The 14010-nt window shown below is 36.8% G+C and overlaps 1 protein-coding gene across 1 annotated transcript in view; it reads left to right on the forward strand.

The window, feature by feature from the left end:
- Window positions 1-2545: 2545 nt before the first annotated feature.
- The window catches only part of LOC307152397 (glutathione hydrolase 1 proenzyme-like), a 41522-nt gene continuing 30057 nt past the window's right edge, over window positions 2546-14010 (forward strand). The window contains exons 1-5 of the mRNA XM_079860987.1: window positions 2546-2659; window positions 6245-6343; window positions 8784-9068; window positions 9192-9322; window positions 13201-13296. Coding sequence (XP_079717113.1) covers window positions 2547-2659; window positions 6245-6343; window positions 8784-9068; window positions 9192-9322; window positions 13201-13296 — 724 coding nt within the window. The 5' untranslated portion in view covers window position 2546. The remainder of the gene's footprint in view (window positions 2660-6244; window positions 6344-8783; window positions 9069-9191; window positions 9323-13200; window positions 13297-14010) is intronic.

Below are 14010 nucleotides of genomic sequence, written 5' to 3' on the forward strand. Positions count from 1 at the left end.
CTGAGTCATTTTTGGCAGATGTTGCTCTCCTCCAAAAAACAAAAACAAAAGAGTTTAAGGGAAGAAATCCATCAGTAATCTTGTATTCAAGGCTGACCACCACTTACAACATGTCCAGTTGCAGCTCTGGATGATTGAAGCTCCACTTACTGGTTTCAGTTTCTTTATCTGAGTTAATGTTTAACCTCTGTGTTTTAATTACATGGCACAAGTACTGTACATTTCTGTTAATCCAAATATATAAATAAGAATCACTGGTCCACTGATCTAGTCGAGCGAGTCTATATCTATATCATATATAGATATATAAGATGTGCCTATATCATGTGCTTCAGGATAATTTCTCTTTAAATTATTCAGTTTTGCTGATTTTCCTCATGCATAAACTTGACTTCAGTGATAATGAACTGTGTCCTATAGTCTTGTTACATAAAATAGGTCAGAATTTCAAAGTCCATCTAAGATTTATAATGATCAAAATGTCAAGCTTTAAGGTTTAGGCCATATAGTTGTATCTTTTTGTAAAACTGTAAACACCCTCCCTTTTTGACCAATTTATACAGAGGATGTTGTTAGATAATCCTGTGAAATTATAAACAAAGTATTGTTGAATTCTCAATATCAATAATATATCTGCTAACAGAATGGCTGTGGCTATTAAAAACCTGAAAAGCCTTACAAGAGGCTTTGTCAACTGGGCAAATTTAAAAAAGCAACAGCAAAGGTTGAGGCTTCCGGCAGAGGTTTGGTTTATCAATGGTTTATCAAACATGGGTCTATTTGAGTGTAACAGATGCATATGCATGAAATCACTGTCCATAATCAGCTCATGGACACAGTACTGAGGCTATACACAGAATATGTATTACTTATAGTACTCTATATGTGTATCTAGCCTTTCACTGCCCTGCAAAAAGCATGTGTGCAAAAAGCAAGGGTATGCTCTGCCATAAAAGTTGACCAGTTTTGCAGCGCTACAGAAAGGGTACATGTAGATAAAATAATTAAAAAGTCAATAATACATTAAGGCTTTTAGTTGGAACTGATTGGGGAGCAAATATAGATACATTAATGATGATATAGGGGAATTTCATTTAATATTGATTATGGTTGTATGGCATATGGGTCAGCAGCATCTATTTTAAAGATTTTAGAAGTTGTTCAAGCGAAAGCATTAAGAATATGTGGAGGGGCAATGAGAACACCACCACTTAATGCACTCTTAATCGAAATGGAGGAAACCACATTGGAGTTGAGGAGAAATAAACTGTCTCTTTATTATTGGACTAAGTTACAAGGTAAAGATTTTAGAGATCCTGCTAGAAGTTTATTGGAAGAACATTGGGAATTTCAGGGAAAGAATGGAAGGAAAAGAAAGACTATGATGAACTTCATAGATAAGAGGGCACAAGGAATGGGAGTGAAATATTTAAAGATCGGACCAGTAGTGTGTTGGCCACCATGGTTTCTGTCAGAGCGGAGTTTTCGGTCGAAGTCCACAGTAGTCGATTGTCGAGTTCACGCGCGTGATCATAGGTAACTAAGCAACAGTGGAGAACTCGACAATCGACTACTGTGGACTTCAACCGAAAACAGGAAATAAACAGGTATGTGCGCTGGCTGAATAAACATAATTTTTATTCATATCTTTCACATCTACTGCAGTCAGATTGACCCGCGTTCACTCTGAAGGAATCACTCACATTGGCTGTGCACTTGTAATGACACATCAAGGATGTTAAGAGGCTAAAAGCAGGTTTAAAACTTGCCCCATTGAAGTCAACAGGGTGCAAATTTTAAAGAGGATAACACGGTGTAGGCAACACCGATTTGTGTCGTTGTTCTCTGTACTGACAGCACTCCAAATTTACAAAAAAATTAAAGTAGTGCATTTAGTGCATTTTTACAGTAACACACTGTAGATTACAGTAAAGAACTGGCAACAGTGTTGCCAGTATTTTACTGTAAAAAAAAACCTGGTAAGGTCTAACAGTGTGTTGCTGTCTCCGCGAGAAACTCAGCGAATACTTATCATACAAACATGAAACGTACATCTAAAGAAAGCTTGAAATGTATTTTAAATAAAATAATTCACATTTAAAACAAATATTCTCTATGTAACTAAATAGATGTACAGTGTGGTGCAGTGTTACATTTGTGGTGTAATTGCATATTGACTCCACTAGATGGCCACCTTGTTTTTTACTACTGGGGGTTACTGGGAGTGAGTGAGGGTTATAGCCTACATGCCCAGACTGGTGAGTAGCACACGCTGCTAGTGTTCAATTATAAATATTTAGTTCTGAGATACATCTCTATGTGTGTGTAGTTTATTAAAAGCACTACACGAGAAGGAACATTATACAGTTTCTCCTGGCTCAGCTTATTATTGTTAATATGATCACATCCACGTAGGCTACAGAGTGCGCTGTTCATAATATATTGTGTAGAGGCAGTATAATCGAAATGGCAAACGCCCCCAACAATGCCTTAAAAAGCATAGCGTTTTATCATCCGATTTATTCTCTTTCCTGCGTGTTTGAACGATGGCACGCTACACATGTGAGGAAGCTATTCCACTCAACCTGTTTAGTAACGAAGAGAGCGCATTTTCCTCAGAAGAGCGACTTGATCCAGTCATGGATACAATGTCGGATGAGTAAGGTTTTTTTTTCTTTTCTTTTTTTGAGTTGCTAGCCATTTATTCCTGTGATATAAATAATTACTCCAATTTTTAGTGTCACACGATCCTTTAGAAATCTCTCTAATATGATGTTTTAAATATCAAGAAATATTTCTGATTATTATGAATGTTGAAAACAGTTGTGTATCTTTTTTTCAGGATTCTTTGAGTAGAAAGTTCAAAAGAACAGCATTTATCTGAAATATAAATCTGTATTGTAACATTATTCAATAGGCTACCATTCAAAAGTTTGTGCTCAGTAGAGTTTAGTTTTTTGTTGCTGATCAATGTTTTTTTTATATATATATATATATATATATATATATATATAAATTAAAGGGGTCTGTCATTTTTGTACATGCTAATATGATTCTTTAGGGTATAAATTAAAAGTTTGTAATATACTTTAATTAAAAATTGTCATTAGTATTGTAAGAAAACACAAATTTTACCTGGTCAAAAACAGCTCTGTTTTCAGCACGCCATTTACTCTCCCTCAAGTTGTTCCAAACCTGTATGATTTCCTTTCTTCTGCTGAACACAAAATAAGATATTTTAAAGAAGGTTGGTAATTAAACAGTTGCTGGTCCCCAAAAATGGTACAAAATTGGCTTTGACAGGGTACAATCCAGAGTTGTATAGTCCAGGGGTCAGAAAGTAAAAGTCCTGCCATATGTTTATTCCACCCATAAACTCAGTCAGCTGATTTCACTAATTAGTTCTCTCTCCTGTCTGAATTAGCAAATCCAGGTGATTGGAACAAAATACTGAGGAGAACTTTTACTTTCTGAACCTGGACTTTACACCTCTGCATAGCAATGCCACATGTCAGCCAAGAGCAAAGAATTAAACTAGAACTGGACCTTATCGTAGCCACAAAAAATCTGTGTATATTAAATATGGATTAATTTCAGCCACAATCTTAGATGAAATCAACTGAAGAGAAAAGAAGACATTTAATCTGTGAAGATCTCAGCAGAGGAGGATTAAACAACTCCACAAACAGCATTACCAGCTTCACTTATTACTAACCAGACTGACTTTATTTCTGTCAGACATCTACAGAAGTTGTATGACTCCAGACTCAAGAGTGTTAAAGTTAATGAGATAATTAAGTGATTCATTTAGTGATGATTGAGCATTGAAGACACCTGATGTTAACAAGCAGAATCACTGAAGGAGAAAATATATTTTTTAAGACACCATTATGGTGATCAGTGTTTGCTTTAGTTGGGCTCTTGACAATTAAATCATTCACTTTAGATTTTGTTTGTTTGAACAAAGAGAAAATTTTATCAGGTGGTGTTGGTTATGTTTTGACATCATAATTTGCCTGAATCACTGAACTCATTTACAGTCTAATCTCAGACAGTATATTGTTGATTACAGCAGCACAGTGACTCTACAGCATAAGATCTGCAAATGATTTTCAACATTTTCAATATAATCAAAAATATTTCTTAAAAGTTGTTCTGATCAAAAGACTTAGAAAATTAATTTTTGTAGACATGCTGACATCAATAATCAGCCTGTGAATCTCAACAATGGTGACAATAATAAAGCATGTTGCAGTGCATTCTGGGTGCCACCAATCAAAACTCACTCATGGCTCCCATCATGCATTGCGGTATGAATAAATTATGATCTGAATTGTCTTACTAATTTCCTTTCCCTAATTGAATATTCTTATTGTCACCATTGTTGAGATTCATACACTCATTCTTGATGTCTGTGTGTGCCTGAAAGAAAGATTTGTTTTATCAGAACAACTTTTAAGAAATCCTTCATATTATTTAAAAAATTCTGGATCTTATGCTGTAGAATCACAGTGACGCTGTAATCAACAATATACATTTAAGCCTGAGATTAGACTTTAAATGAGTTTAGTGATTCAGGTCAAATTATGATTGTCAAAACATGACCAACACCACCTGATCAACTTTTCTCTTTGTTCATCTGGCAGTTATAACTCAGATACAACAGCCAAACAAAATCTAAAGTTAATGATTTAATTGTCAAGAGCCCAACTAAAGCCAACACTAATCACCATAATGGTGCCTTAAAATATATTTTCTCCTTCAGTGATTCTGCTTGTTAACATCAGGTGTCTTCAATAATGCTCAATCATCACTCAATGAATCACTTAATTAGCTCATTAACTTTAGCACTCTTGATTGAATTTAACATTCATATTTTAACACTTTAACACTCTTGAGTCTGGAGCCAGATAAACTCCCAGGAGAGTTCATTTAACACTGGAGTTTTTGCTGTTTTATAATTATTTAATATCATTAAATTGACTTACAAAACTTTTATTTCCTTTATGTCAAGGCTACTCAAATATAGTGATAAGTTAAAATCTACCTTAAATGATTAAGGTATCATTAAAACCTTTAAAAAAAAATACTTAGCAGAGGCTGTCTTTTGATATTGAAAAGAAACGGTATATATATATATATATATATACCTTTTAATGCTTGGGACATATACCTTTTTGACCCTCAAAAAGGTACATATATGTACCTTGGGGGACAGAAATGGACTCCTACTGTACCCCTATTTCTGAGAGTGTACCGGTTCCATATCGGTTCCAGGTTTCGGTACCCTACAAAACACACAATTTGTTGCAAAAAAACCAAACAAAATAATGATCAGCTGATCTAGAAAACAGCATCATAAAGGCAAATAATTCATTATTCTTATTCCTGAAAAGTGATTACTTGTGAATAATATATTATATTTTACAACAAAACTATAATGCAACAGATCAGACAATCTCAATTTTGATTTTTAAATACATTTTAGGAATTTTGTTTAGAAACATGGGGGAATTAACACGTTAATCTTTGCGATTAATTTGAGATGTTTAATGCGTAAATAAAAATTGACAATTGACGATGTACTTTTTTTTTTTATTTTTTTTTTTTGCCTCGTTTTAATGATTTCCTGTTGCGGCTACTATTGAAAAGGCTGAAAATATACCGTCCCGCCCCTCCGTGATGATCAGGTTTCATTCTCGCGCAGCTTTCTCTAGCTAGACGTCCGGACTGTAGTGCGCTTCTGTTCTGTGTTTACTTTTCGGCGCAGTAGGCTACTAACCAAAGCAAAGTAAAATCCCGCTGCTGCTGAGAAACTAGTTCCTGTAAATGTAATGTGATCATTGAGTAGCAAGAGTAGTTTGATTACTAACATTATTCTCTCAACAGACATTTACATCGATAGTCTGGCGTTAAAATTGATTTGCTTTTGGTGTTCTGTGGAGTGGTTAAAACTGTTTTTAATGGCAGGCTAACAGATACCGTTAGCCTAGCTCCAGCGAACTATGCAACTGGAAGGACTGGGTGAAAAATGTTGAAAACTGTCTCCACTGATAAATAACACCCAGGCTAACTTGGAAACGAGGTCCATTGTCCAAAATCCTGAACCACCGCTTTAAAATAGATTGTGCTACTCTCTGATAAATCATAACAATTACTATTGTAAATATTTGAATAAATAATAGTACACCATTGCAACTATAAAAACACAAAATAAGATTCATATGAATATTTTTATTGGCAGAAGGAGTTGGGGGAGAAACAGAAGTGGGCGGAGTTTCCATTTCAGCAGCACTAAGTACCCAGCAGTTGGCAGCAAGCCTTCATACTACACGAGCAGCGGGTAACATTAAGCAAACAGAAAATTTACATTTATCCTTCAGTGCTACTATATATATATATATATATCTATATCTATATCATCATTATATATAGATCTTGGACTGAAGCACAGGCTCTACTCTTCAGCACAGCGGTGACCCAAATTTTACTGTAAAATACTGGCAGCAACATTGCTAAATATAATATAATCACAAGTAATCACTTTTCAGGAATAAGAATAGTTAACTATTCCTGTTTATGATGCTGTTATCTAGATCAGCTGATCATCATTTATTTATGGCTTTCTTTGCAACAAATTGTTTTTTGTTAAACTGATATAAAGACAAAAAACAGAATGCATTATTTTATACTGTATATTACTGTTTTAATGGAAAAAGTATGACATTGTCAGAATTTGGCCTTTTTTACAGCAAGGGTTAACAGTGTAGTAAAATCCCAGCCAGCACAGCCATGTGGGGCCCAAATGGGTTTGACCTGGGCTATCTAACTGGGGCCCAGCCAGTTTTGTCCTCGGTTTCCATGTAGGCCCCACATGGGTTTGCCCAGATGAAATGAACACTGCTTAGTGTGCACAGTACAGGCTGTTAAATGTAACACTGAATCAGTGTTGGAGGTAATGAGATAATTAAGTGATTGAATAATGATTGTGCATTAATGATGAACACCTGCTGTTAACAAGCATAATCACTGAAGGAAAGAGAAACACAAGAACTACTTCCAGCCACAGCCTTGGATGAAATCAACTGAAGATAAAATACATTACATCTCTCAAGATCTGATTAAACAACTCCACAAACAGCATTACCAGCTTCACTTATTACTAACCAGACTGACTTTGTTAATTCTCAATAAGAACTTCTCTAGATGTCTGACATAAATAGAGGTTTAGATGTTGATTATTTATTTGAAAGTAAGTAGTTTGATTTGATGTTACCATTGTGGCGATCAGTGTGTGCTTTAGTCAGGCTCTTGACTTTTTAACATTTGTTTTTCTCAGGCAGCTGTATCTATTTGTTATGGTGAGAACAGCAAGAGAAAAGATAATCAGATGCTGTAAGCTGATTGATGATAAGAATATAATCATCATGTAGTGGCTTAACTCACTGGTATTATGTGTAAGATTTGTACAGGTAGTATGTCATTCATTTTGTTTTATTGTTGTGATTCTACAGCAAGAGATCCAGCAGAGTTTAGTCAGAACATCAAATGATTTTTAAAACCCCATTTACACGTGTTGGACTACTGAAAGTTCTACTTGCACACAGACATCAAGAATCAGCATATGAATCTCAACAATGGTGACATGCTTCATGCTGCAATGCATTCTGAGTGCATCATACAAAACTTATCCATGGCTCCCAGAATGCATTGCACCATGAAGCATGTCACCATTGTTGAGATTCATATGCTGATTCTTGATGTCTGTGTGCGAGTAAATCTCACAGGAGCCCAAAATATGTAAATGGCGTGTTAAAAATCGTTTGATGTTCTGATTAAATTCTATTTTTTTTTTTTTTTGCTGTAGAATCACAACAATAAAACAAAATGAATAACATAGTACCCGTATAAACCTCACACATAATCAATGAGCTAAGCCACTACATGATGATTATATTCTTATCATCAATCAGCTTACAGCATCTGATTATATTTTCTCTTGCTGTTCTCACCATAACAAACAGATACAGCTGCCTGAGAAAAACTAATGTTAAAAAGTCAAGAGCCTGACTAAAGCACACACTGATCGCCACAGTGGTAACATCAAATCAAACTATTACTTTCAAATAAGTAATCAACATCTAAACCTCTGTTAATTCTTTTCTGTAGATGTCTGACAGAAATAAAGTCAGTCTGGTTAACAATAAGTGAAGCTGGTAATGCTGTTTGTGGAGTTGTTTAATCATATCTTGAGAGATGTAATGTATTTTATCTTCAGTTGATTTCATCCAAGGCTGTGGCTGGAAGTAGTTCTTGTGTTTCTCTTTCCTTCAGTGATTATGCTTGTTAACAGCAGGTGTTCATCATTAATGCACAATCATTATTCAATCACTTAATTATCTCATTACCTCCAACACTGATTAAGTGTTACATTTAACAGCCTGTACTGTGCACACTAAGCAGTGTTCATTTCATCTGGGCAAACCCATGTGGGGCCTACATGGAAACCGAGGACAAAACTGGCTGGGTCCCAGTTAGATAGCCCAGGTCAAACCCATTTGGGCCCCACATGGCTGTGCTGGCTGGGATGTGGCATATTCCATATTATTTGATAACAGGATCAATTGACAATAATTTACATGACATGATTTGGTCAGGTATGCTAGTTTTAGGAGGAGGAGTTAAACTTATCAATAAATAAAAATGATACAGAAGAACATTTGAATTCTGTTTGTGTGATGAATAAATATAAACTATCTCAAACTCTGGTCTTCTACTTTCAGATGTCTGTTGTTCGCCTTGGTGATTGAAGTGGTTGTGATAGTTTTGATTTTTTTTTCCATTCGGACATTCTTTTGGACACTCACTCAGAGACACTCTGAAAAATTCTACTTTAAAGCAGCAGTGACTGGAGATGCCGGGGTTAGTTCTGAGAGACTCTCTGATAAATGCTACTTTAATGCAACAGTGACTGGAGATGCCGGGGTTAGCTCTGAGAGACTCTCTGAAAAATGCTACTTTAATGCAACAGTGGCAGCGGATGCCAGGAATTGTTCTGAGATCGGGAGGTATGATGCCAAAGAGCCACATTTATGTTTGCATGAGCAAAGAGACTTCTGAAACCCTAGAGTTGGACTTACTAATATGGAGTCATTTTTCTTAACTTTACACAGAGCTCTTTGTGTTTGCAGTGACATGTTGAAGCGTGGCGGTACAGCAGTTGATGCTGCTATTGCTGCTCTGCTGTGTATGAGTCTGTTTAATCCCCAAAGCATGGGCATCGGAGGAGGTGTAGTTTTCACCATATACAATGCATCATCAGGTATGTGGGCTTAAGACTTAAGACTTAAACCAGACTCCGACAACAATCTCCTAAATAGTTACAGGAACTTAAAGGTGTCATGTGTAAGAATTGAGGTAAAAATATCCAAAAAATGAGCTACACGCATCAAAAGAATGAAAAGAAATAAAGGCGATGATGTCATTAAAAAATGACAAGTTATTGTGCTGCAGAGATATCAACCTGAATTAGCATGCTAAATTACTAGCCACAGCCCGACAGGTGTCATAATACCAGTTTCGGCCATGGAAGGCGGTATGCGGGCAACATAACCCCCAGCCAAACTGCAATACACGAATAACTTGCACGGCTTGTGGGCGTACTTGAACCTGATGTCAATCGTGTGGAAAAAAATGCCCACTACTACATTTCAGTTCAGGGAAGAGAGCGGAAGAATGGCTGAAGCCCTTGGCAAGAGACCCTTAGGCCAGTGACACACTGGATGCGTGGCGTGTCCGTTTTTATTTCGGCTCCCATGTTAACAGGTTAGAGCTTGCACACTGCCTGCGTGACACGCGCGTCTCAGGTGCGACTCGAGTCGCGCGGAAAACGTGTGCATGCTAGAAATAGAACCGACGCCTATTTTTCACGCGATGCGTCTTGGAAGCGTTTCCATGCTAAATTGAATAGGAAAATCTGTTTATATGTCATTTTGACACGAATACATATTAATAAATGTCATTTTGATGTTTAAATGTGTCTAGGTTTTGACATAAATGCAAATATAAATGTAATTTTACTAAATATTATCGATTTTCAAATACTGCACCTGTCAATACAGAACAAAATATTATGTTGCCTATTTTGCCGTCAACACTGCCGACGTTGTCTTTGCTGCTATATATTCATGTTTAACATGAAGTATAGTCCTTCCACAACTCTCTCCCCATATGTCAAATATAGCCTATCACCAATGAGGCTTATCATATGTCACCTAGCAGCAGCAGCACCGCATCAGACACGCTTCTGGTGTGCAAAGACATGGAAAACGCCACACAGCTGACACGCAACAGAAACGCCACGCAGCCAGTGTGTCACCGGCCTTACCACCACCACAACCACCCGCTGCAGGGAAAAAACACAGCAGCCAAACAAAATCTAAAGTTAATAATATAAGGGTCAAGAGCCCAACTAAAGCAAACAATGATCGCCATAACGGTGGCTTACAATTTGTGATTTTCTCCTTCAGTAATTCTGCTTGTTAACATCAGGTGTCTTCAATAATGTTCAATCATCACTCAATTAATCACTTAATTATCTCATTAACTTCAACACTCTTGAGTGTGGACTCATATACACTCCCAGGAGTGTTAATTTAACACTGGAGTTTTTGCTGTGTACAAAGAGCCGTAGTTCACTGACAAGCTGAGCCATATCGCATGAATTATCGCTGGCGATACGTCCGCGATATTAATGCGATATGGCTCAGCTTGTCAGTTAACTACGGTTCTTTGTAGTAAATGCCGCTCCATCTGAAAGCAGGTGATGGCGATTTACTACTAATCAAGGAACCGCCTTTACTAACGAGATGCGCATAACAATGTCATGCGATATATCGCCCAGCCCTAATAGAGACCAGAGTCACTGAGATGCTCAATCCAGAGTTGTATAGTCCAGGGGTCAGAAAGTAAAAGTCCTGCCATATGTTTATTCCACCCATAAACTCAGTCATCTGATCTCTCTCCTGCTGAATTAGCAAATCCAGGTGATTGGAACAAAATACTGAGGAGGACTTTTACTTTCTGAACCTGGACTTTACACCTCTGCATAGCAATGCCACATGTCAGCCAAGAGTAAAGAAATAAACCAGAACTGGACCTTATCGTAGCCAAAATAATCTGTGTATATTAAATATGGAGTAATTTCAGCCACAGCCTCAGATGAAATCAACTGAAGAGAAAAGAAGACATTAAATCTGTGAAGATCTCAGCAGAGGAGGATTAAACAACTCCACAAACAGCATTACCAGCTTCACTTATTACTAACCAGACTGACTTTATTTCTGTCAGACGTCTACAGAAGTTTTTATTGAGAATTAACAGAGGTTTAACTCTAATGTGTTTCATTTGAAATCACCATAAGAGTGATTAGTGTTTCCATTAGTTGGGCTCTTAACTCTTATTATACCTTTTGTCTTTTTTGGCTGTTGTGACAGTGTGTTTGTCAAACACATTTGCAGCAGCAAAGAAAGCTAAAGTGAAATGAGATCAGGTGATCATGGTTACCTGTTGATGGTTTTATAATCATCATGAAACAGTCTGATTAAGTGAGATATTTTAATCTAATCCCTGTGTTACTAAAGGATGAGATTCAGCAATATTATAACAATAAGTTAGAAGACTTCAACAAATATGAGCATGCAAAAATCAGTTTAATATGACACACACAGACATCAACAATCAGTGAATCTCAACAATGGTGACAATCAAAAGTACCTTGCTGCAATGCATGCTGGGTACCAGCATAGTACAAAACTCCCAGCATGCATTGCAGCATGAATAAATTATGCAGCTGAATTGTCCTATAATTGTGTTTAATTCTAAATATTTACATTTATTTTTTGCTGTTGTTTTTGTTGTGAATTAGTAGCTTTTCAGTGATGTTCTGAATTGATCTGTTTATCTACATATTTGTTATTGTCACCATTGTTGAGATTCATACGCTGATTGTTGATATCTGTGTGTGTCAGCATAAGTCTGTTTTTTTTTGTTCCATTCTTTGTTAAAAGATTTAAACCGATTGATATATTGCTGGATCTCATGCTGCAGTAACACAGGGTTTGTGATGTGAATATATTAGTGGATCAACACAATTGTTAGATTAGAAAAATCTCAGTGCATCAGTCTATTTCATGATGATTATAAAACCATCAACAAGTAACCATCATCACCTGATCTCATTTCACTTTAGCTTTCTTTGCAGCTGCAAATGTGTTTGACAAACACACTGTCAGAGCGGCCAAAAAAAGACAAAATATATAATAAGAGTTAAGAGCCCAACTAATGGAAACACTAATCACTGTAATGGTGACTTCAAATGGAACACAGAGTTAAACCTCTGTTAATTATCAATAAAACTTCTGTAGACGTCTGACAGAAATAAAGTCAGTCTGGTTAGTAATAAGTGAAGCTGGTAATGCTGTTTGTGGAGTTGTTTAATCCTCCTCTGCTGAGATCTTCACAGATTTAATGTCTTCTTTTCTCTTCAGTTGATTTCATCTAAGATTGTGGCTGAAATTACTCCATATTTAATATACACAGATTATTTTGGCTACGATAAGGTCCAGTTCTGGTTTATTTCTTTACTCTTGGCTGACATGTGGCATTGCTATGCAGAGGTGTAAAGTCCAGGTTCAGAAAGTAAAAGTCCTCCTCAGTATTTTGTTCCAATCACCTGGATTTGCTAATTCAGCAGGAGAGAGAACTAATTAGTGAAATCAGATGACTGAGTTCATGGGTGGAATAAACACATGGCAGGACCTTTACTTTCTGACCCCTGGACTATACAACTCTGCTAATCAAAGAAAAAGTTTCCATGAGAAAGGGGCTGACATATTGACCCCAGTTCTGGTGACACACTTAATTGGGACTAAATATGCTTCTTTTTCATCAGAAAACCACACCTTTGGCCACATTCCTGGACCAACCTCCATGTAGATTAATCAGATTTAGTTAATGGGCTTGTATTTCATTGTTATCAACCTATTATTTCCCTCTGATTTTGGGGTAGGTTATGGTTTGGATATTGTGACTGTGTTCACACAGGAATTGTAATCCAGGAAACACAGTGACTGCCATGACTATAAAGCCTCTAACACTTCACTGTTAAATGAAAATTAAATTCCATGTTTTCCCTCTCAGGAAATGTGGAGACGATTAATGCCAGAGAAACTGCTCCAAGGGCTGCTACACAGAACATGTTTGAGAATAAGACATATTGCAATGATGCAAATAAAGGTAAGCCAACAAGGAAGAACATCTCACAAAATCTAGCCACCATGATGATTTTACACTTACAAGTTTCAGTAAGCGTCCCAGTCAACACGTTGATCTCACAGTGATGTCACCATATGATCACAACATCAGCAATCTGAGTTCACAGTGATCTAAAAGTGTAACCAAAAAAGTGTAGTTACCAAAAAAGTGTAGTTTGTTTGAAAGTAATACTTTGGTTTGGTCATTGTGGAGGCAGTGTTTGCTTAAGTTGGGCTCTTTGGCCTTGACTGGTTGATGTCAGTTTTTCTCTAGATGCTATAAGTGTTTGTTATAGCAAGAGAAAGTGTTGTTGGCTACTTGTTGAGAATAAAGATATTAGCTTAAAGGTGGTATCAGTGATTTCAGGCCCAAAAATATTTGTATCACATTCATCTAATCTTTCCTAACAATCCGCTAGCTGCCCGCCCCATAAGCATCCCGTCAAAAAAATGCGTCTCTGTAGGTAGCCTAGGCTCTGAGATCTGCACACAAAAACAAATGGTTTAGCCAAACACTCAAAACCAAAACAAATAGTGTTCCAACCAATCACAGACAGGGGGAGGGTGTTGTGAGGTTTTGTGCTCGTGCACGGCTGCACGCGAAGTCAGAGCTGAAGAAAAAGCTGTCTCAAAACCTCACAACACCCTCCCCCCCTGTCTGTGATTGGTTGGAACACTATTTGTTTTGGTTTTGAGT

The sequence above is a fragment of the Squalius cephalus genome (genome assembly GCF_949319135.1).
Source record: "Squalius cephalus genome assembly, chromosome: 2".
NCBI classification, from domain to species: domain Eukaryota; kingdom Metazoa; phylum Chordata; class Actinopteri; order Cypriniformes; family Leuciscidae; genus Squalius; species Squalius cephalus.